The sequence below is a fragment of the Symphalangus syndactylus genome, chromosome 8 (assembly GCF_028878055.3).
Source record: "Symphalangus syndactylus isolate Jambi chromosome 8, NHGRI_mSymSyn1-v2.1_pri, whole genome shotgun sequence".
Classification (NCBI taxonomy): Eukaryota; Metazoa; Chordata; class Mammalia; order Primates; family Hylobatidae; genus Symphalangus; species Symphalangus syndactylus.
In genome coordinates this window covers 104,720,242-104,744,979 of record NC_072430.2, presented here as the reverse complement: position 1 = coordinate 104,744,979, position 24,738 = coordinate 104,720,242, and the positions used below count along the sequence as shown (strand labels likewise).

General features: G+C 37.1%; 1 protein-coding gene across 3 annotated transcripts in view; it reads right to left on the bottom strand.

The window, feature by feature from the left end:
* SGO2 (shugoshin 2) overlaps positions 1-24,738 on the bottom strand; it is a 58,145-nt gene that overhangs the window by 21,762 nt on the left and 11,645 nt on the right. For all 3 annotated transcript variants that reach the window (XM_055290144.2, XM_055290145.2, XM_055290146.2), the window contains exon 5: positions 19,575-19,660. In XM_055290144.2, coding sequence (XP_055146119.1) covers positions 19,575-19,660 — 86 coding nt within the window. The remainder of the gene's footprint in view (positions 1-19,574; positions 19,661-24,738) is intronic.

The following is a 24,738-nucleotide window of genomic DNA, read 5'->3' as shown; positions in this document are numbered from 1 at the left end:
TTATACAAAAATTAATTCAAGATGGATTAAACACTTAAATGTTAGATCTAAAACCATAAAAACCCTAGAAGAAAACCTAGGCAATACCATTCAGGCCATAGGTATGGGCAAGGACTTCATGACTAAAACACTAAAAACAATTGCAGCAAAAGCCAAAATGGACAAATGGGATCTCATCAAACTAAAGGGCTTCTGCACAGCAAAGGAAACTACCATCAGAGTGAACAGGCAACCTACAAAATGGGAGAAAATTTTTGCAATCTACTCATCTGACAAAGGGCTAATATCCAGAATCTACAAAGAACTTAAACAAATTTACAAGAAAAAATCAAACAACCCCATCAAAAAGTGGATGAAGGATAACAGACACTTCTCAAAAGAAGACATTTATGCAGCCAACAGACACATGAAAAAATGCTCATCATCACTGGCCATCAGAGAAATGCAAATCAAAACCACAATGAGATACCATCTCACACCAGTTAGAATGGCCATCATTAAAAAGTCAGGAAACAACAGGTTCTGGGGAGGATGTGGAGAAATAGGAACACTTTTACACTGTTGGTGGGACTGTAAACTAGTTCAACCATTGTGGAAGTCAGTGTGGCGATTCCTCAGGGATCTAGAACTAGAAATACCATTTGACCCAGCCATCCCATTACTGGGTATATACCTAAAGGATTATAAATCATGCTGCTATAAAAACACATGCACATGTATGTTTACTGCGGCACTATTCACAATAGCAAAGACTTGGAACCAATCCAAATGTATACAACCCAAATGTCCAACAATGATAGAGTGGATTAAGAAAATGTGCACATATACACCATGGAATACTATGCAGCCATAAAACAGGATGAGTTCATGTCCTTTGTAGGGACATAGATGAAGCTGGAAACCATCACTCTCAGCAAACTATTGGAAGGACAGAAAACCAAACACCACATATTCTCACTCATAGGTGGGAACTGAACAATGAGAACACTTGGACACAGGATGGGGAACATCACACACCAGGGCCTGTCGTGGGGTGGGGGAGGGGGGAGGGATAGCATTAGGAAACGTACCTAATGTAAATGACGAGTTAATGGGTGCAGCACACCAACATGGCAGATGTATACATATGTAACAAACCTGCACATTGTGCACATGTACCCTAGAACTTAAAGTATAATAATAAAAAAAAAAAGAATAAGAAAAGCATAGTATAAGCAACTTTATACCAATAAACTTTACTGACTAGATGAGATGGGTAATTTTCTTGAAAGACAAACATTTTCTAAATTGACTTGAAAAGAAACCAAAAACTTGAAAAGCCCCATATCTATTTTAAAAATTAAATTCATAATTAAAAACTCCAGGCCTGAATTACTTCTCTTGTGAATTCTATTAAACATTAATGAAAAACTACCAATTGTACAAACTCTTTCAAAAATTGAGGAAGACAAATGCTTCTCATCTCATGAGGCCAGCATAACCCTTGTCAAAACCTATCAATGGTTTCTGTAAGAAAATTAAAGACCAACATCCCTTATGAACATAGCACAAAAATTTTAATGAAAATATTAGCAAATCAAACCCAGCAATATATAGAAAGAATAATACATCATAATGAAGTGGAATTTTTTTTTAGGAATGCAAAGTTTGCATTAGAAAATCCACTGAAGTCACTGTATTAATAGAACAAAGGAGAAAAATAATGATTCTCTCTAGAAATGCAAAAAAATCATTTGACAAACTTCAATACAAATTCATTATAAAAACTCAGAAAACCAGAAAAAAGGGAACTTCTTCAGTTTGCAGGAAAGGTGCTAACTTTTCAATAGAAAAAGATAGATGCCTGAAGATGATGAAATGACACCTGATGGACTTATATAGCATTTTAAATATAATAGAATTTGAAAGTAAGGGTACAGAAAAAGATATGTCATGGAAATATTATACCAAAGTAGACTTTAAAGCAGGAACCATTGCTAGAAATCAGAAAAACAAATCAGTCCTAAATGTATGAGTACCTAATAACAGCTTTAAAATACATATAGCAAAAATTGACAAAACTAAAAGGAGAAACAGATGAATTCATAATCATAATGGTAGACTTTAATAAACTTCTCTCAATAACTGACAGAATAAACAGACAACAGAAGCAGGAAGGATATAGAAGACTATAATTAACAAACTAGACACAGCTGCCATACATAAAATACCACGTTCAACAATTGCAAAGTACACATTTTTTTCATGTGCACCCCAAATACTTACCAAATTAGATCAAGCTTTGTCCTAAGGAAATTCCCAACATACTTCAAAAATCTAAATTCATTTTAACTATAGTCCCTAATTATAGCAGAATTAAGCTAGACATCAACAAAAAGTAAAAATAAAAATACTCATCAGCTTAGAAATGAAACAATATACTTGTAAGTGATCCATAGGGTCAAATAAAAAATCAGAAAAAAAATCTTGAACTAAATAATGATATGGTATATCAAAAACTGTGAATCTAGGAGACTGATGATGCATGCCTGTAGTCCCAGCTACTCAGGATGCTAAAGCAGGAGGATCATTTGAACCCAGGAGATCAAGTCCAGCTTGGGCAACAGCACATGAGAACTCATCACAAAATAAACAAACAAAAATTGTGGAACACAGCTAAAGCAGTGATTATAGGAAAATAACCTTAAATGCTTATTTTTTTAAAAGAGAGGCTGAAAACTGATAATCTAAACTACCCCAAGAAGCAACTAATAAGAGTAATAATAATAATGAAAAGAAAAGCAAAACAGAAACAATAAAGAGCAGAATCAATGAAATAGAAAACAAATATACTAAAACAACAACATAGCTCCAAATGAGACCTTCACAAAGACGAATAAAATTGACAGACCTCTAGAGCAAGACTAAGAAAAAAAGTGATGAAACACAAACAACCAATACTGAGAAAGAAGAAGAGAACCTCATTATATACCCAAAACACATTAAGCACATAACTTGATAATATTATGGACAATATTATGCCAGTAATTTTAGATGAAATGGTCAAATTCTTTAAAAAAAAATTTAACAAACCTAACATAAGAAGAAATAAGAAATCTGAATATTCTTATACCTATTAAAGAAATGAGATGTTACGCCAGGTGTGTTGGCTCATGCCTGTAATCCCAGCACACTGGGAGGCTGAGGCAGGTAGATCACCTGAGGTCAGGAGTTCGAGACCAGCCTGGCCAACATGGTGAAACCCTGTCTCTACAAAATATACAAAATTCAGCTTGGTGCGTTGGCGAGGATCTGTAATCCCAGCTACTCAGGAGGCTGAGACAGGAGAACCACTTGAACCCGGAAGGCAGAGGCTGCGGTGAGCCAAGATCGCACCATTGCACTCTAGCCTGGGTTGCAGGAGTGAACCTCCACCTCAAAAAAAAAAAAAAAAAAAAGAGATGTTACCAAAACCTTTTCCACAAGAAAACTGCAAGCAGGCCCAGATAACTTCTAAACATTAAAAAAAAAAAAAAATCCTACACAAATACTGCCATAAAACAGAAAAAGAGGTGCACTTAATTCATTTACAGTGACCAGCATACTATAAATACAAAAACCTGACAAAATCCATTACAAGAAACAAAAATTATACATCATTTTCATCAACATACAATGATGTAAAATGATGTAAAAATCTTTTTTTAAAATTAGCAATTACAATTTTGTGGCATATCAAAAGGATACTTTATCAGGAGCAGTTCATTGTAGAAATGCAATTGTGGTTTAACATTCAAAAATCCTTATAATTCATTATATGAATAAAAAATATTTAAAAATTCATAACATTAATAGAAAAAAGAAAAAAATAGTATCTACTCAATAGTGACAGAAAAAGCATTTGACAAAGTTCAGTAGCTATTCATGAAAAACTCTCAGCAAACTGAAAGTACAAGGAAACTTTCATAATCTGATTAAGAGAATCTACAAAAACCCAAGGGCAGACATCATATTTAATAACAGGAATACAATATTTAATAATGAGAATACAATATGAATATGAATGCCTGTTCTTACTTCTTTTATTCAATATTTAACAAGTAGCTGGCTGGGCATGGTGGCTCACACCTGTAATCCCAGCATTTTGGGAGGCCAAGGTGGGCAGATCACGAGGTCAAGAGATCGAGACCACCCTGGCCAACATGGTGAAACCCTGTCTCTACTAAAAGTACAAAAATTAGCTGGGCATGATGGTGTGTGCCTGCAGTCCCAGCTACTCAGGAGGCTGAGGCAGGAGAATTGCTTGAACCCAGGAGGCGGAGGTTGCAGTGAGCCGAGATCATGCCATTGCACTCAAGCTTGGTGACAGAGCGAGACTCCGTCTCAAAAAAAAAAAAAGTAGCCAATGCAACAAGGTAAGAAACAATAAAAGCCAAAACCTGGAAAAAACATACAAACAAACAAATAAAAGAAAAGCTATATATTAGGAGGTTGGGGGGGGGAATAAAACTATCCTTATTCACAAATAGTAAAATTATATTCACAAACTATTAGAATAGCAAGGTCACTGGAAACCAGGTCCAAACAAGAAACAAATATCCAAAAATTGTATTGTTATATATTAACATCAAGAAGAAAATTAAATTTAAAAAGCAGAGCTTCTCTGCCTATGGGGTAGCCATTTTTTATTCCTTTACTTTCCTAATAAACTTGCTTTTACTTTAAGGATTTGCCTTGAATTCTTTCTTGCATGAGATCCAAGAACCCTCTCTTGGGGTCTGGATCAGGGCGCTTTCCAATAACATCTTCTTGGCAAACCATGAAGGGATGATACTGAGGAGACCCCTGACCCAAAGGAAATAGACTGCAGCATCAACTGGCCAACTTTGGGTAAGTGGTGGGGTGCCCAGGTAAAGGATGAGATTGGGTTAGAGGCCCAACTTAGGGGAGTTAGAGTCTCTTCTAAGACAGAGTAGATTAAAGGCCCCTCTTAATAAAAGGCAAGGATGCTTCACCAAACTTCAGTGTGAGGCCCAACTTATGAGGGTTAGAGTCCCTTCTAAGATGTAGGGGATTAGAGGCCCCCATCAGTAAAGTCCCTCTTGGCTAAGAACAAATTTGGCATATGGAACGTTAACCACTCTTCTCTTTGGATTAATTTCTCTTCCACTCTTTGCAGATGGCTGTGGGTGACAGGATTAGGCATGTACAGGTTCATGGGACATGGGGAGCTTTTTCCTCCCCTAAAGGGGGAAACCTGAGAGCTGATGGGACTGCTGGAAAAGATCCTTTCACAACTGACAAATGGCCACCTGAACTTTTGATTCAGTGTCATTGCAATGAGTAGGTCTTTCTCTGGCTTCCTTGAACTCTTTGCCTGCCCCACTTTGCCACAGGCAATCTCTCTCTCTCTCCCTCTCTGTCTCTCTGTCTCTCTTGGCCAGGAGTTTTTGGAGTTGATATCAGTTAGCTCTAAAAATTGTTTTGAGCAGTTAAAAGCCTTTGCAAGCTCAAAATTGGCTGCTGTAAGGTCCTTCTGGGAAGGGCAATGGAAACTGCCCAATGCTGTAGCTTACTGGCTAAGGCTTTGTCTTTTCACTATGGCAGCTTGGGTTCAATTCCCAGCTTAGGGAATGAGTACTTTCTGGTTCATATCTGTGTGATCTTTATCATTTGTTGATTCTCTTCCCCTCCATGGATGACTTCTGGCTTCCCTTCGTGAATCTTCCTTTCTCTGAGCTACCTTTGGAGATTCTAGATCTTATAAAAACTGCTTACCACCTCTTTGAAAATATCATGTACATATGATTAACTTATGGTTAAGTCATAACTTTAGGCTTGCTGGTTTCACCTGGGAGGTTACCTTTGGTAAAATTCAAAAGCGAGAAATATTGGCTGTTTGGCCTGGCTAAAATCAGGTAATGAGATTTAAAAGGACTTTTTCAAAGAGCACTATGACTAAAGGTCAGTAGATAATTAAAAGCAGATATTAGACTAAGCACGGTGGCTCATGCCTGTAATCCCAGCACTTTGGGAGGCTGAGGTGGGCAGATCACCTGAGGTCAGGAGTTCGAGACCAGCCTGGCCAACATGATGAAACCCCATCTCTACTAAAAATACAAAAATTAGCCAGGCTTGGTGGCAGGTGCCTGTAATCCCAGCTACTCAGGAGGCTGAGGCAGGAGAATTGCTTGAACCCAGGAGGTGGAGGTTGTAGTGAGCCGAGACTGCACCACTGCACTCCAGCCTGGACGACAAGAGTGAGACTCCATCTCAAAACAAACAAACAAAAAAAGCGGATATTCAAGCTCTAATAGCCTGAGACTCCTTGGGGAAGACAGAGGAGGCAACACAGACCCTGTTTTGGGAAAAACCTGTTTACCTCATGAAACCCCAGGAATTGAAAGTTGATAGATCTCTCTCAAAATCTAAGACTCTATTCTGTTTCGCATTGTGTTATCTGATGTTTTTGACTTTCAGGGGTATCAGAAATTCTCTGCATTATGAGAGAACACTGGGGTGTAATAATTTGGTAGGAAATACGCTTCTGGGGATAGCTAACGGCAGTTATGGCGGGGATACTTGGCTGTTTGCATGTTTGGATCAGAAAAGCATGCTCTTGGCCACCTGGAAGGTATGGAAATGTCCTCACCTCCCACTACCACTGAGAAATAAGACTCCCCTGGGGGATGGGCTAATCACAGAATGGGCTGATTGGCTTTGGGTTGCTTTGTAAAAAATGCACAGTAAAATCATTGTACTGTCTTGTTCCGTAGCATTTCTCATTTTTTGGGATCCAGGATCTGGTATAAAAATGGGACCATTAATTTGGGGGAACTTATTTTGCCTTCCAGCTATGCCTGTTTATTAGGCCCTAGAAACTATATGCTTGAAATAGAAACTTATAAACTAGCAAATGAAAAATCTTACAACTACTGGATCTTCTTTTGTTTGTCTGTGTATTTATGTGTGTGGTGTGTGTGATATAAAAGGGCTTTAACTGGCTTAAAAATAATAAGCGCTTAAGTAAAACATTTTGTCAGAAAAGTAAAAAGTGTAATGCATTTTAGTTCATGTGACTTAACCAATCCTTGGGAAAAGATTATAAAAAGTCATGGGAATGTGAATATTTTTTTGCCTCGTTGAGAGGGTTAAAGAATTGTTTTAAATTAGATAGGATAAAGCTGAAGATTCGAGCAAGTTGTGGAGGTTTGTGAAAAATTAATCTTGTAAAAACGTTCTGTGTGAGAACATATTAAAGGGGTATTATTCAGTCTTTCCATAAATTGAACATTGGAATAAAAGCATAACAGGTTTTTCTTAGAGCACTGATGTGCTCTTTAAAAAAAAAAAAAATTTGTAAAGGGTTCTAAAAAGTTTGAGAATCTTACCTTAAGGTCAAACTGATTAAGACTGAATACATTTTCATATAAGGTTTTATTAAGAATTGAGTTTGACATAAATAATGCACTAATACGTGGTGAAATTTGGCTTATTTGGCATAAAAATCTTACAGGAAGCACTGTCGAATATGAAACAGTGTTTGCCTTTCTTTGTGCTTATATAAATGTTACTGGTATGTGTTCCAAAATTATGGAAAATTCCTAACTCTGATATGGCTTAGTGTATGTTATTAATCATTATAACTGTTATGTAAAATTGTTGTATGTCATAGAAGAAACCAAAATTTCCTTGTCAATTGTGGCTTTAATAATGGTTGTCCTAACTAAGACTTTTTGTCACCTACAGACAATTGTCTTGTTTTAATCCTCTTCAAAAGGTAATTTATAATCAGCTATAGGACTTTGAGAGGTGCTCTTGAATGCAAGTTTCTAGTAACTTTGGAGATTGTGACATTAGAATAGAGGAAAAAACTTCCAGTACTCATGGGGAGCGGAAATGTTCATGAATATCGAATAGGACAGTATTTAACTGCATGGACTGAACCAATGTAAGTCTGAAGTAATCTTTTTTGGTTTTTTGCTTGAAATTATGATCTTTTGTTTTGTTTTCAGTGTCAACAAAATTTTTCTTTTGAGCTATTTACAGCTTTTAAAAATTGAATAAAGTATACCCCTGTGAACAAAATTTGGAGCATGTTTGTTTCTCTCTACCTGATTTCTCTAGAATTTGAAAACTAGTTGTGAATATTCTTAATTGATGGCAATATAGTTGTTTGTATAAGTACAATAAGAATCTGTTTTCTTTTGCAACAGGACACAATTGGAAAAACTGGTTATTTTACCAAGGCATTGACTGGAATGGTGTGCTTTCCTTTAAGGAATCAAATTTGACTTAGAGAGCCAATAAAGTCCCACTGGGAAAACTGGCCCCATACCTTGTGTACACAATCCCTGTACAGGTTTCTTGACCTGTGGTAAGTAAATAATGTCATTTTCTGACAGGCCCAGGAGCCCCAAGTTATCTTGGGACCTCAAGAACAGAGGAATTTACTCAAGTTATAGGTATCAGAGGGTACAAAGCCATGGCTGGGCTCAGCTTTAAAAAAGTCTCATCTGAGATTCCTTATGGAACAGTGTTCCAACAAAGCCAATTTAAAAAGAGCTTATGTTTAAAAAAATTATTCTTGCTGCACTTTATACAAATAATCAGGCTAAGTGTAAGACTAAAGCTTATTTTTGCAAACAAATCTGTTCTATTATGATTTGTCTTTAGTAAAAATGTGATACTGGAGAGAAGAAAATTATGTTTCAAGCACTATGATACACCTGTTATTGGATTCTAGTCTCATCAGTTGTTTTTGAGTTTTTTTTTCTGCAATTTAGACTGACTCTGCTTATTCCTGTGAACCCATCAGTGGTCTCTGGCTGTTGCTCAAAAGAAACAACAGGGACAGGTAATGTAGAAATCTCGATCAGTATTCTAATTCTGGGCATGTATTGGAATCAGTTAGTGACTCCCTATTAGCTTGGTTCCAACAATTGTCCAGTTCATGGAAAGCCTTCTTATTTAGTTTACTTGGGATAATTTTACTTATTTTGTTTTACTGTTGTAGAATATATTGCTATTGTACTCCTTGTGTAGGAATGCAGGATGGGCTTCCTTAATGTTTTCTGAAACGATGCACTTATTAATCTTCCAGGTATCACCTTTTGTCAGAATTCAAGAGTTATGAATGGTCCTCACCATACTGTTGCCTTCTGACTGAGCTCCTCTCTACCCCAATACAAGAGACCCTAACAGTTAGGCAGGAATATCATCACCCCTATTCAGCCTGAAGTAGTTACAGAAGATGAATTTTCGTCCCTCTACAACCCTTAAGATTAAGGGTTCCCTTGTAAAAGGGGGTGGGGGTTGCGGATGTGTCAGAGGTGTTTGAGCCAGAGCAACTCTGTCTTGAACAGGGGATAGGTAAAATAAGGCTGAGACCTTCTGGGCTGCACTCCCAGGAGGTTAAGGCATTCTTAGTCAATGGATGAGACAGGAGGTCAGCAGAAGGTACAGGTCACAAAGACCTTGCTGATAAAACAGCCTGCAGTAAAGAAGCCAGCCAAAACCCACCAAAACCAAGATGGTGACAAAAGTGACCTCCGGTCATCCTCACTGCTCATTATATGCTAATTATAATTTATTAGCATGCTAAAAGACACTCCCACCAGCACCATGACAATTTACAAATGCCATGGTAATGTCAGGAAGTTACCTTATATGGTCTAAAAGTGGAGAAAACCTCAGTTCCAGGAATTGCCCACCTCTTTCCTAGAAAACTCATGAATAATCCACCCCTTGTTTAGCATATGATCAAGGAATAACTACAAGTAACCTTGGTTGAACAGCCCATGCCACTGCTCTGCTTATGGAGTGCCATTCTTTACTCCTTAACTTTACTAGTAAACTTGCTTTCACTTAAAAAACAAACAAACAAAACCCAGTAACATTCAGAATACCATTTAAGAATATAAAATAAAGCTGAGCACTGTGATACACAACTGTAATCTCAGTTATTCAGGCGGCTGAGGTAGGAGTTTGAATCTAGTCTGGACAACATAGCAAGACCCTATCTCAAAAAATATATTTTAAAAAAGTATCTATATGTAATGAATAGAAATAAATCTGAGAGATGTAATAACTCAATACAAAAAAACTACAAAACATGGAGAGAATATATATTATAGCTAAATAGAGTGATATATCACATTTATAGATGGAAGAGTCAATTTTATAAAATGTCCATTGTCCCTGCACTGAACTACATTCCACATAATCCTGGCCAAAAATTCCAGGTTATGTATGTGTGTATGTAAACTGACAAGCTGATTCTAAAATTCAAGTGTAAATGCAAAGAGCCAAGCTAATGTTGAAGAATAAAAATAAATAAAATGGAGATTCACACTATCAAATAGCAAGACTTAGTATAAAGCTAATAATTAAGACAGTGTGGTATTGACAAAAGGACTCACATAATAGAATAGTGAGTTTAGAAACAGACCCATTCATATCCAGTCTCCTTGATTTACAATACAGATGACACTGCAATGGGGTGGAAAAAGGATGATTGCTTCAATAAATGATACAAGGTCAATAAGATACCTACATGAAAAAAAAAATTATGACCCTTCCCTCCCATCATACCCAAAATTCTAAGTAGACTGAATATATAAACGTGAATGGGAAAATAATAAAATTTTTAGAACAGAACACCTTGTGACCTTGCAATCAATAGAAATATTCCTTTTAAAAAATGTATTGAGGTAAAAGATACATATATGACTTACATCTTTACCATTTTTAAGTCTACAGTTCAGTGGTAATGAAAATTCTCTTTCATTCCTCTCTCCCCCTTCCCAGCCTCTGGTAACCACCAGTGTATCTTCATGAGATCCACCTTTTAAGCTCCCACATAAGAGTGAGAATATTTGTCTTTCTATGCTTGGTTTATTTCACTTAACACAATGGCCTCAGTTCTGTCCATGTTGCTGCAAATAACAGGATTTTATTTTTATGACTGAATAATATGCCATTGTGTATATATCTTTCATATTTTATCCACACATCTGTTGATGGGTGCTTAGGTTGATTCCACATGTTGGCTATTGTGAATAGTGCTGCAGTAAACATGGGAGTGCAGACAGCTCTTTGATACACTGATTTCCTTTTTTTTTTTTTTTTTGGATATGTACTCAGCAGTGGAATTGCTAGATCATATGGAAGTTATATTTTTAGTTCTTTGAAGAACCTCCATGCTGTTCTGCATAGTGGCTATATTAATTTACATTTCTACCAGTATATGATGATTCTCCTCTTTTCTTTCTTTTTTTTTTTTTTGCTACTTAGTTGTTTAAGCTCCCAATATATGCTGGTTATTAATCCTTTCTCAGAGAGACAGTTTGCAAATATTTTCTCACATTATATGGGTTGTCTCTTCACTTTGTTGATTGTTTCCGTTGCTGTGCAGAAGCTTTTTAGCTTGATATAATAATCTTAATTGTCTATTTTTGCTTTGGTTGCCTGTGCTTCTGAGGTCTTACACAAGACATTTTTGCCCAGATCACTCCTGAAGTGTTTCCCCAATGTTTTCTTCTAATAGTTTCATAGTTTTGGATCTTAGATTCAAATCTTTTATCCATTTTGATTTGATTTTTGTGTATGGCGAGAGATAGGAGTCTAGTTTTATTCTTCTGCATATAGTTATCCAGTTTTCCCAGCACCATTTATTGAAGACACTATCCCTTTGTAAGTTTTTGGGACCTTTGTAGAAGATGGGTTGGTTGTAAATGGTGCATTTATATCTAGGTTCTCTGTTCCATTGGTATCTATGTCCATTTTTATGCTAGTACCATGCTGTTTTGGTTACTACAGCTTTGTCATAAATTTTGAAGTCATGTAGTGTGATGCCTCCCTCTTTGTTCATTTTGCTCACGATTGCTTTGGTTACTCAGGGTCTTCTGCGGGTTCATATAAATTTTAGGATTTTTCCCCCTTATTTCTGTGAAGAATGTCATTGGTATTTTGATACGAATTGCACTGAATCTGCAAATTGCTTTGGGTAGTATTTTCATTTTAACAGTATTAATTCTTCCAATCCATGAGCATGGAATATCTTCCCTTTTTTGGTGTCCTGTTTCTTTCATCAGGGTTTTGTCATTTTCCTTCTATAGAACTTTCACTTATTTTGGTTAGATTGATTCCTAGGTATTTCATATTTTTTGTAGCTATGATAAATGGGATTGCTTTCTTGACTTCTTTTTCAGATTATCCACTGTTGGTGTATATAAATGCTACTAATTATGTTGATTTTGCATCTTGCAACTTTACTGAATTCCCTTATGTGTCCTAATAGTTTTCGGTGGAGTCTTTATAAGATCAGGCCATCTGCAAACAAGGCTAATTTGACTTCTTCCTTTCCAATGTGGATGCCCTTTATTTTGTTTTCTTGCTTAGTTGCTCTGGCCAGTACTTCAGGTATTATGTTGAATAGCAGTGAAAGTGGGCATTCTTGTCTTGTTCCAGTCTTCAAAGTACAATGCTAGATGTGGGTTTGTCATAGATGGCCTTTACTACTTTGAGGTATATTCTTTTTATACCCATTTTGATGAGTGTTTTTATCAAAAAGGGATGTTGAATTTTACCAAAAGCTGTATGGCATCTATTGAAATAATCATACAGTTTTTGTTCTTGTTTCTGTTAATGTGGTGAATTACATTGATTGATTTGTGTATGCTGAGCCGTCCTTACAACCCTAGCATGAATCCCACTTGATCATGGTAAATGTTCTTTTTAATGTGTTGTTGAATTTGACTTGCTAGTACTTTGTTGAGGATTTTTGCATCTATGTTCATCAGTGATACTGGTTTGTAGTTTTCTTTTTTCATTGTGTCCTTGTCTGGTTTTGGTATTAGGGTAATGCTGGCCTTGCAGAGTGAGTTTGGAAGTATTTCCTCCTTTTCAAAGAGTTTTAGTGGGATTCATAATCATTGTTCTTTAAGTTTTTGGTAGAATTCAGCAGTGAATCCATCAAGTCCTGGGCTTTTCTTTTTTTGAGACAGGGTGTTGCTCCGTCACCAAAGCTGGAGTGCAGTGGTGTGAACACTGCTCACTGCAGCCTCAACTTCCCAGGCTCAAACAGTCCTCCCACCTTAGCCTCCTGAGTAGCTGGGACCACAGGATTAGCCTGACAGGATTAATCCTCACAGGATTAGCCACCACACCCAGCTAATTTTTTATTTTGTAGTGACTGGATCTTGTTATATTGCCCAGGATGGTCTCAAACTCCTGGCCTCAAGCAATCCTCCTGCCTTGGCCTCCCAAAGGGCTGGGATTATAGGTGTGACCCACTGTGCCCAGCCTGGGCCTTTCTTCAATGGGAGAGTTTTTATTATAGCTTCAATCTCATTACTTGTTATTGGTTTGAGGTTTTCTATTTCTTTACGGTTTAATCTTGGTAGGTTATATGTGTCCAAAAATGTATTCATTTCTTCCACATTTTGTGATTTGTTGGTGTATAATTATTCATAATCGTCTCTAATAATTATTTATATTTCTGAGGTCTGAGGTGTTATGTCTCATCTCTTGTTGGATTTTATTATAGTTCTCTCTCTCAGTCTAGCTAAAGGTTTGTCAATGTTGTTTATCTTTTCAAAAAACCAACTTTTCATTTTATCTTCTATACTTTTTTAGTCTCAATTTTATTTATTTCTGCTCTGATCTTTATTATTTCTTCTGCTAACTTGGGATTTGCTTTGTTCTTGCTTTTCTAATTCCCTGACATGTATTTTTACGTTGTTTATTTGAAGTTTTTCTCCTTTTTTGATGTAGGCATTTATTGCTATAAACTTCCCTTTCAGTATTGCTTTTGCCATACCCCATACACTTTGCTATGTTGTATTTCCCTTTTCATTTAGGAAAATTTTTAATTTCCTTCTTACTTGCTTCTTTGACCCATTGGTTGCTTAGGAGCATGTTGTTTAATTTCCATTTGTTTGTGTATTTTCCAAAGTTCCTCTCATTATTGACTTCCAGTTTTCTTCTATTGTGAAGATACTGGATATGATTTATATTTTTTTGAACTTGTACAGACTTGTTTGTGCCTAAGATATGGTCTATTCTGAAAAATCTTCCATGCATTCATGAAAAGAATGTGTATTCTGCAGCAGTTGGGTGAAATGTTCTGTAGATGTCAGTTAGACCTATTGTATCTAGTGTGCAGTTTATGCTGTTTGTTGATTTTCTGTCTGGATGATCTGTCTATTACTGAGAGTGGGATGTTAAAGCCCCCTACTATTACTGTATTGCAGTCTCTCTCTCCCTTTACATCCATTAATGTTGGCTTTAGATGGAGCTGCAGTGTTGAGTGCATAGATATTTATAATTGTTATATCCTCTGGTTGAATTGACCCCTTAATCATATAGTGACCCTCCTTTACTGCCAGTTTTTACAGTCTTTGTAGTTTATCTTATCTGCTCTGAGTACAGCTACTCCTGCTCTTGTTTTCTAGTTGTATGGAATATCTTTTTCCAGCCCTTCTCCACTTTCAGTCTATATGTATCTTTATAGGTAAAGTGGGTTTCTTGAAGGGAGCACATAGGTAGGTCTCCTTTATTTATCCATTCAGCTACTCTATGGCTTTTAACTGAAGAACTGAGACAATTTATATAAAAACCCACAAAAGAATTCTATAATTTAACTCCATCCTCCAACATTTTGTCTTTTAGTTGTATCAATTTACATATTTTTATATTATCTATTAACAGGTTGGTATAGTTTTGATAAATTTATCTTTTGGGCTTCATGCTAGAGTTTGAGTGGATTGCACACCATAACTACAGTTAACAAAGGATTCTGGGTTTGTCTGTGTACTTAATTTTACTAGTGGGCTTTATACCTTAAAAAGTTTCCTTTTGCATGGTAGTGTTTTTTACTTTCAGATCGAAGAACTCCCTTCTGCATTTCTCGCAAGACGGGTCTTGGTGATAGTGAATTTCCTCAGCTTTTGTTTATCCGTGAAAGACTTTAGCTCTCCTTTAAATTTGCATGACAATTTGTTGGACACAATATTCCTGGGTGTCCGTTTTTTGTTGTTGTTGTTGTTTTGAGTGCTTTGAAAATGTTGTTCTACTCCCTCCTGGCCTGCATGGTTTCTGTGGAGAAGTCTGTTGCCCCATGAATTGGAGCTCCTTTATGTTATTTGCTTCTCATCTCTCATTGCTTTTAGGATCTTCTCTTTGTCTTTGACCTTTGAGAGTTTGATTATTATATGTCTTGGAGTAGTCTTATTTGCATTGAATCTGTTTGGTGTTCTCAGGCCTTCCTTTACCTGGACATGTATATCTTTCTCATGTCTTGAAAAATTTTCTGTTGTTACTTCTTTGAATAAGCTTCCTATGCCTTGCTCATGCTCAGCTCTCTCTTAAACACTAATAATTCTTAGATTTGGTCTTTTGGGGTAATTTTCTGTATCTTGTAGGCACTCTTCATTCCTTTTCCTTCTATTTATTTTTCTCCTCTGATTGTGTATTTTCAAATAGCCAGCTCACTGATGCTTTCCTCTGCTTGGTTCATTCTGCTATTAAGAACCTCTAAAGAGTTTTACAGTTCAGCAAATGTATTTCTCAGCTCCAAGATTTCTGTTTGACTTTTTTTATTATTTTAATCTCTTTGTTAAATTTCTCTGATAAATTTCTGAGCTGCTTTTCTGTGTTATCTTGGATACCACTGAGTTTCCTTAAAACTACTATTTAGAATTCTTGGTCCAAGAACTCACAAACTGCCACTTCATCAGTCACTAAATTTCTGCTTTTTGTCCTTTTGGGAAGGTCACGGTTCCTTGTCTGCTGTAGTTTCTTGTGAGTATAAGTCTATGTCTTTGCCTTGAAGTATTATTTATTCCAGTTTTCTTTGTCCAGCCTGTTTTGGATTTTATTGAATATATCTGCCTAGCAAATCTTTTTTTTTTTTTTTTTTTAGACAGTCTTGCTCTGTCACCCAGGCTGGAGTGCAGTGGCAGGATCTCGGCTCACTGCAAGTTCTGCCTTCTGGGTTCATGTCATTCTCCTGCCTCAGCCTCCTGAATAGCTGGGACTACAGGCACCCGCCACCACACCTGGCTAATTTTTTGTGTGTGTGTTTTTTTTTTTGTTTTTTTTTTTTAGCAAATCTTTACTACTAGTTTGCTGCCTCCTTTTTGGCTCTAGGTGGTGCCTTCAACCCAGGTTCACCTTGGAGCTAGTAAATGGTTTGACCACTGCCTGTCCCAAAATGGGGGAGGTCCCAAAGGGTTTAGGACAGCAGTGTGGGAAGGCTGGCTAGGAGTTCACACCCAGGGGACCTGGGGAATGTACCTCCTACAACCACTCTCATTTGGCGCTTCCTTTGGCTGAGTTACAGAGCAGAGTTTCTGGGCTGGGGATGGTAGTCCAGCCTTGCTTGTTTGTCTCTGCCTGTCCTCAGGGATATTTCTCCCTTCAGGCGGTCATAATGCTACCCGTCAGTTAAGGCAAGGACAGTTCTCCTGACAGGGAATGAAGAAGGTGGGGAAGCTGGCTGACCATTTCAATTTTGCTTTTTCCAGTATAGAAACTATGAGTTGAGGGGAGATTTTCCACATAGTTTGGGCCTGGCAGAATGGGAGGGAGGGGCATTGCACATGTGGAAGTGCAGTTCTCCTACCATCTGCTCAGAGTTTTTCTACCTCTCTTTGGCCCCAGGAAGTATCTAAGCTAGCTTGAGCTCTGGGCAGTTGATGGTGGTAGATCTTGGCACTGTATATTTTGTTTTGTTTTGTTTTATTGGCACAAGAGAAGCCAGCTTATCTTACACTGCCATTTTAGAACCAGAACCAATAAAGATTTTCTCAAAAGGACACGAAAATTAGTAACTGAAAAGGGGGGTGAGGGAGAAGATACACACCTCCCCACCACAAACAAAGTTGGATTTCATAAAGAGCTACTGGTCATCTAAAGACACCATTAAGAGAGCAAAGGGGCAAGCCACAGAGTAGAAGATACATGAAGAAAATGCCAGGCATGGTGGCTCACACCTGTAATCCCAGCACTTTGCAAGGTTGAGGTGGGCAGATCACTTGAGCTCAGGAGTTTAAGACTAGCCTGGACAACATGGCAAAACCTTGTCTCTACAAAAAGTATAAAAATTAGCTGGGCATGGTCGCATGCACCTGTAGTCCCAGCTACTTGGGGGACTGAGGAGAGAGGATCGCTTGAGCCCAAGAGGTCAAGGCTGTAGTGAGCTGAGATTGCACCACTGCACTCCAGACTGGGTGACAAAGTGAGACCCTGCCTCACATACAGAAAAATGTATACAAAGAACGCCTTACAAAACATGACAGATAACCCAATAGAAAGTAAACATATGAAAAGATACTTAACTTCTTAATTATCAGGAAAATTAAAAATAAAACCTCAAAATGATACCACTACACATCCCTCAAAATGGCTAAAATGAAAAAGACAGATAACAACAAGAATTGTTGAGGATATAGAACAACAGGAATCCTCATATACTGTTAGTAATAATGTAAATTGGTATAACTCCTTTAGAAAACTACTTAGCAGTTTCTCCTGAAGCCAAAGATAGATAGATAGATAGATGGATAGATAGATAGATAATCTCCTAACTAATTCTACTCCACACTATATGCCTAACAGAATGTGTACATACCTTCATCAAGAGGCATATATGTGGCAGTCCTATTTGTAATAGATCAAAACTAGAAAACCAAGTCAGGTGCGTTGGCTCATGCTTGTAATCCCAGCACTTTCAGAGGCCGAGGTGGGAGGATTACTGGAGGTCAGGAGTTTGCGACCAGCCTAGCCAACATGGTAAAATCCTGTCCCTACTAAAAATACAAAAATTAGCCAAGCAGAGTGGTGGGTGCCCATAATCCCAACTACTTGGGAGGCTAAGGCAGGAGGATCACTTGAACCCGGGAGGTGGAGGTTGCAGTGAGCCAAGATCGTGCTACTGCACTCCAGCTTGGGTGACAGAGCAAGACTCTGTCTCAAAAAGCAAACAAACAAACTGGAAAACCAACAAGATGTTGACCATAAGAAGAATGGATACATTGTAGTATAATCATACAATTGAATACTATACAGCAATAAGAACAAATAATTTACAACTACATACAGCAATATGGATGAATCTCACAAATATAATGCTGGGCAAAAGAAGACAGAGACAAACATACATACTGTATAATTTCATTATATGAAGTTCAAAACCATGCAAAATTAATCAATCTATAATTAGAAGTCAGTATAATATTTATCCTTGGGTAGGTGTTGGGTAGTGGGTAGTGACTAGAAAGGGACACAAGGAAGTATCTGAGATGTTGGTAATATTCTGTTTCGTGTTCTGGGTATTCATTACACAACAGTGTTCACTTGGTGAAAATCCACCATGTTTGAATATGTATAATATACTTCAAGCAAAAGACACACAATACAATTTTTTGGAGGACAAGTTGACACTTGATTTGCATATCTATATGAAACAATACGTGCATAATGACAACATACTTTTGAAAAACTACTAAGGATCTAATAAACAACAAAATTTACTATTTTAAAATTACAACAATTAAAATGTACTGGTATGAAATGGTAATAACACACATAATAGGCAAGTCAATGGAACAAACTACAATGAATTGAAAGTGATATAGTAAATATGAGAATTTTTTGCTATGGCACAGATAGCATTTCAATAAATAAGTGCATTTACTTGTGCACTTAAGTAAAAGCATTAAATCTATAAGTTATATATAATAGAAAGAACATTTCTAAAAGAGACAACAGGATTTTGGTCAATGCTATCAATTCATTCAATCATTTCACCTCTCTGAGCATCACTGACTGACTTGTAAGATGATAGATTTGAAATAGGGTGCTTTCTATAACTTATAATCAAATTAATAAAAAAAGAGAATTGTGCACAGGAGGAGAAGAGCAAAGACAAAAGTTAATTTTGTTTGTGTTTTTGAGATGGAGTCTCACTCTGTCGCCCAGGCTGGAGCGCAGTGGAGCAATCTTGGCTCACTGCAAGCTCCACCTCCCGAGTTCACACCATTCTCCTGCCTCAGCCTCCCGAGTAGCTAGGACTACAGGTGCCTGCCACCACACCCAGCTAATTTTTTGTATTTTTAGTAGAGACGTGGTTTCACCATGTTAGCCAGGATGGTCTCGATCTCCTGACCTCGTGATCCTCCCACCTCAGCCTCCCAAAATGCTGGGATTACAGGCATGAGCCACCACGCCCAGCCGGCCGACAAAAATTAATTTTAAAGCTTAGGACAGTACACAGCATAATGAAGGTAGAAACGTCATCAGATTTATCCAGCAAAAATCAATACGAGGCCAGGAGTGAACTAGATGAAAAGAAAAAAAAGAACTGTAAAGTAGCAAGACATTACAAATAAACCTGGTTGGGGGATTGACTGTAAGTTTCCTTGAAGTCCTAGAGAAACAACCTACAGTAAGACACTACAAACCACCTCATTTCTACCTTAGTAGATAACTACAGGTTGATGATCCTGAACACTGTACAATACACACAAACACTAATTGTGTTATATAAAATCCATATACTCTGAACTAGTGTAATTCAAGCCCATATTTACCTTGCAAATGGAAGACGCATCAACTTGCACTGTTTACTAATTCGTTTCTTCTTGCCAGCTGACAGTAGAAAGGAACTCTGATGGAACTATTTTTGAAAAGAATAAAGAAAACAAAGTTTCTAACCTTATTAAATCATGTTAGTTATCACAGTACCAAATTATACAATGACATTAATAGTAAAAGAACAATTCTTGCATTTACCTTTAATAGTTTAATGAGAACAATGTGATAATAAGGTTAAAACACAGTTCATCCTTAATCATGCCAACGAAAGATAATCACTGCCAATATTTTGGTATATAACCTCAACATTCTTCTATGTGTAGGAATAAATGCATTACTATACCTACACAAATACTATACATACATGCAATATGTTCATGCTACATATGTATTATGTAATATTTTATTGAATTTTATAATACATCTTTTAAATGGCTTTTTAAAATTCAAAATCTGGGTGATTTTAATATATCTTTTATATATTTACTTATCCATATTTCTAAATTTTCAGATACAAACATGTTTTAATTATTAATAAAGACCAGAAAATTAGGCAACACACAACCATGTTTTTTATTACAGAGCTAAGCTGTAATGGAAATAAGGGAATGGTGCCAAATTATCAAGCTGATTTTAAAATTCATATGAAAATGCAAAAGACCTAGAATAGCTAAAAAAACAAAAAAAAAACTTTGAAAAAGAAAAAAGTTAGGAGGGTTACAGTAATTGAGACAGTATAGTATTAGCATAATGATAGACAAATAGATCAATGACATAGAACAGAGAGTCCAGAAATGGATTCACATCTATTTGGTCAATTAATTTTTGACAAAAGCACAAAGGTCAAAATGGGGAACCTAAACTTCCACACTCACTAGGCTATAATAAGACAACTCTCTTCCAAATCAGCAGTACCATCAGAAAAGGCTTGGGACAGCCCAGTGTTAAAGAGTACATCCCTACCCAGCAATGTCAGTGGAGGACATATTTGGATCTCCATCCTGTTTCATATTCTTTTTATGAGATGGTCAGTTGGGTGTAGCCATTAAAAGAAGGCAGAGACTCAGGAAAAAAAATAAAGTTTATTATACTTGCAGGTCCTAGAGACAAGAGGTACAGCAGGCCATGCAGAGTCACACAGAAAAGACACTAGGATGGTCAGGAGGCAGAAGATGGGAACGAGGGGAAGGTTTAGGCCAGAGCCTATTATTGGAGTTTCCATAGGAAAGGCAAGACAGGGCAGGGTGAATAGTCTAGAATTGGCTAGTTTGAATAATTTTGGCAGGCTCTAAGACACAGGAGAGGTAGGTCACTGGTTGCCTAGTACCTGACCCTGGGACGATCAAAGCAGAGGACCATTGCCTCCTGAGATATAAGGGCCAGACAGCGGAGATATGGCTCTGGATTAGTTAGCTTGCATATCAAAAGTGCTATGGTTTTGAATGTCTCCTCCAAAACTCATGTTGAAACTGAATTACCATTGTGATGGTATTAAGAGGCAGGACCTTTAAGCGGTAATTAGATCATGAGGGCTCTGCCCTCATGAATGGATTAATGCTGTTACTGCAGGAGTGGGTTACAGGAGTCTGGTCTCCTTTTCTGTCTTGCATGCTTTCTTGCCCTTCCACCTTCTATCATGGGATGACACATGCCAGATGTCAGCATCATGCTCTTGGACTTCCCAGCCTCCAGAACTGTGAACCAAATGAATCTCTGTTCTTTATAAATTACCCAGTCTTTTTAGAGAATGAAATCTCAAATGAAAAAAGAAAAGAAAACGATAAATTACCCTGTATGTGGTATTCTGTTATAGCAGCAGAAAACAGACTAAAACAAAAGACATGCTCCTGGCTGGTCCCTTGCTATCTCTAAAAATTGGCTAGCCCTGAGAAGGGCAGTCTCTCCAGCCAATAATGTTTTAAAGGATGTAAAAACATCATAATACACAGAAAATAAAATGTCTATATGCTATATATCCCCATTCAGTGATAGGAAGGAGTTCCCCTCCCTCTCCTCTATGGTGGGGATAGAAGTGGTTTAATAAAGAACTAGGATTTTCATCACTCTCAGTAGCAACAACCTCAGCAGAGGCCATGAAAGTAATGAGGTATGCCCTTCCCTGTTCCAGCCATAGTGGTGTCAGCCTGAACTCCCAGCCCCACTCATCAGTTATGCCCACCACAGTGTTGTCAACAGAGGCTGAATGGGAAGTCTAAACTTCAGTCCCCACTTGGCAGTAGGCAGCACCTCCCCTTACCACCAGTGTAGTGTCAAAGGAGGTCTGCTTAAACACAAGATGGAAATAAGATCCAATGTCTTATAATGCATCTAAAATGTCCAAGATACAATAAAAAATCAATCACTCGTCATACCAAAAAATCAAGTAACTCTAAATTTGAATGAGAAAGGACAATAGATACCAACACTGAGATGACACAAATGTTGGAATTATCTGACAAAGATTTTAAAACAAGTATCATAAAAATGCTTCAACAAGCAATTACTAACATGCTTAAAACAAATGAAAAAATGGAACATTTCAGCAAACAAATAGATACAAAGAGTTGAATGGGGCTCAGAACTGAAAAATGTAATAACCAAATAAAATAAAATAAATTAAATGGGCTCAACAGCAAAACCGAGAAAAAAAGGGGGGAAAAATCTGTGAACTTGGAGATAGAACAATAGCAATTACTCAAACTGAACAAGAGAGAAAAGAGACTGAAAAAAATAACAGAGGGTTAGGGATTTGTGGAATAGCAAAAAAGATAAAACATTCATGTCATCAGAGTCCTAGAAGCAAAGGAGAAAAAGAAAGAGGGCAGGACTGGAAAAGTACTTGGGGACATTATGGCTGAACATTTTTCCAAACTTGATAAAGACATCAACCTACAAATTCAAGAAGCTGAGTGAACCTCAAAAAGATAAACTCGAGGAAATTCATGGCAAAACACATCAAAGTCAAAATTCTCAAAACTAAAGACAATTTAAAAAATTGAAATTATTGAGAGAAAAATGGCATCTTACCTACAGTTAACAATAAAAAAAAAGCACTGACTCTAAGAAAAGTAACAATGAACCACAAAAAGGCAAAAGAACTTATTAAAAATAAAAGCAAAAAATGTTTGAAACATCCAACATTAAATTAAATTAGAAAGATGATTCTTTTAAAAGAATAAAATAAAATAGAAAAACCACAACAACCTAAGATAGTGGGGAGAAAAAAGACAAATAAAAGCCCAAATACACAAAATTAATCAACTGGGGAAATGCAACACAGACAAAATTAAAAGAATAATGACAGACTACTCTGGTCAACTCTATGAACATCAATTTAAAAACTTAGATGAAACAGATAACTTTCTAAGGAAAAATAATTTAATAAAACTAAACACAAAGAAAGAAAGACATTTTCCTAAGGGGACCAATATCCATAGGATAAATAAAGTCAACAAAAAGCTACTATCACTCTCATCAGAAAAGTACCAGGTCCAGATGGTTTCACAGAATAATTCTACCAAAGCTTTAAAGAAAAACAATTATAATACTGTATCACTTTTCAAGAACATAGAAAAAGTAAAACATCCAAATTCTTTTTATGAGCTTAGTATATATAACATTTTTTTTTTTTTTTTTTTTTTTTGAGACGGAGTCTCGCTCTGTCGCCCAGGCTGGAGTGCAGTGGCGCAATCTCGGCTCACTGCAAGCTCCGCCTCCCGGGTTCACGCCATTCTCCTGCCTCAGCCTCTCCGAGTAGCTGGGACTACAGGCGCCCGCCACCACGCCCGGCTAATTTTTTGTCTTTTTTAGTAGAGACGGGGTTTCACTGTGGTCTCGATCTCCTGACCTTGTGATCCGCCCGCCTCGGCCTCCCAAAGTGCTGGGATTACAAGCGTGAGCCACCGCGCCCGGCCGTATATATAACATTTTTATCAATGCCTAAAGACTGTATGTCTTATGCTTTTTTCTATGCATAGAAAAAAAATCTCAGAGTCCTCACTTATAACTAACAATAGAAAAATCCCAAGCAAAACTGGCAAAAAAGAATTCAGCAGCACATTAAAAGAAAAATCACTTCTGAAGTTTATTACAGAAATGTAAAATTAGGAAAGTTACTAAAATAAATAATCATACTAAGCCACCTAAAAAGACCACATCATCATCACACTAAAAAGATACTTACATTATTTAGCATTATTTGTATTCAAAAAGCTCAAAGAGGGACTGCAGGAAGTATACATACCTTACTTATTTACATATAAAGCAACCATCATTCTTACCGGGGAAACACTACCTAATATTTTATATGTATTTATTGTATCCTACTATGTTCTAGATGTTGTTCTGGTAAAGACATCCCTGCACTCAAAAAGCTTACATTCTGATGGGATGAACGATAAAATTGTCATACAGTGTTAAGTGTTAAGGAGAAAGATTAAAGAAGAAAAGCAGGATATGAAATGTAGGTGCAGGGGCGGGGAGTGTTCAAATTTATGCAGAGTTGCTAGGGAAGGCTTCACTATAGTCACTTTTGAGTCAACATTTGAAGGACAGGAACTTGTTGCATGCAGACAGAACATGTACAAAGGCACTATGGTAGCAGCTCACCTCTGTTTGAGGGAGTGGGCAGAGAACTGCACTGAAAAGGTTAAGGAGTGGAAGAAAGAGGAGAGTAGCAAATGAGGTGGAAGAAATAACGAGAGTTTCAGTTTTCAGATCACATCAAGCAATGGATAAGACTCCACTGGAGAGTTTCAAGCAGAGACTAACATTTTAACAGGATCACTCTGGCTGCTATAATAAGAAGAGAATACATAGAGAAACGAGAAAAAGTAAGAAGGCCAAGTTGGGATGCTAATATTAATACAATATGTAAGTAAGAGATAACGGTGCCTTGGACATGGGTGGTGAAAGAGGATTGTGAGAACTGGTAGAATTGTAGACTGATTTTGAAGGCAGAACTAAAATGATTTGCCAGAGGATCAGATATGGGGTGTGAGAAAAAGACAGGAAAAGAGAGTTGTGATTACCTCAGATGAAAATCTCAAAAGGAACTGGTTTGGTGGCAAATGTGAAATTTGAGATGGCTTTTAGACATCCAAACAGATGCCAAGTAGGTAATTAGATATAAATTGTCTGGAGGTCAGAGGAGATGGTCAG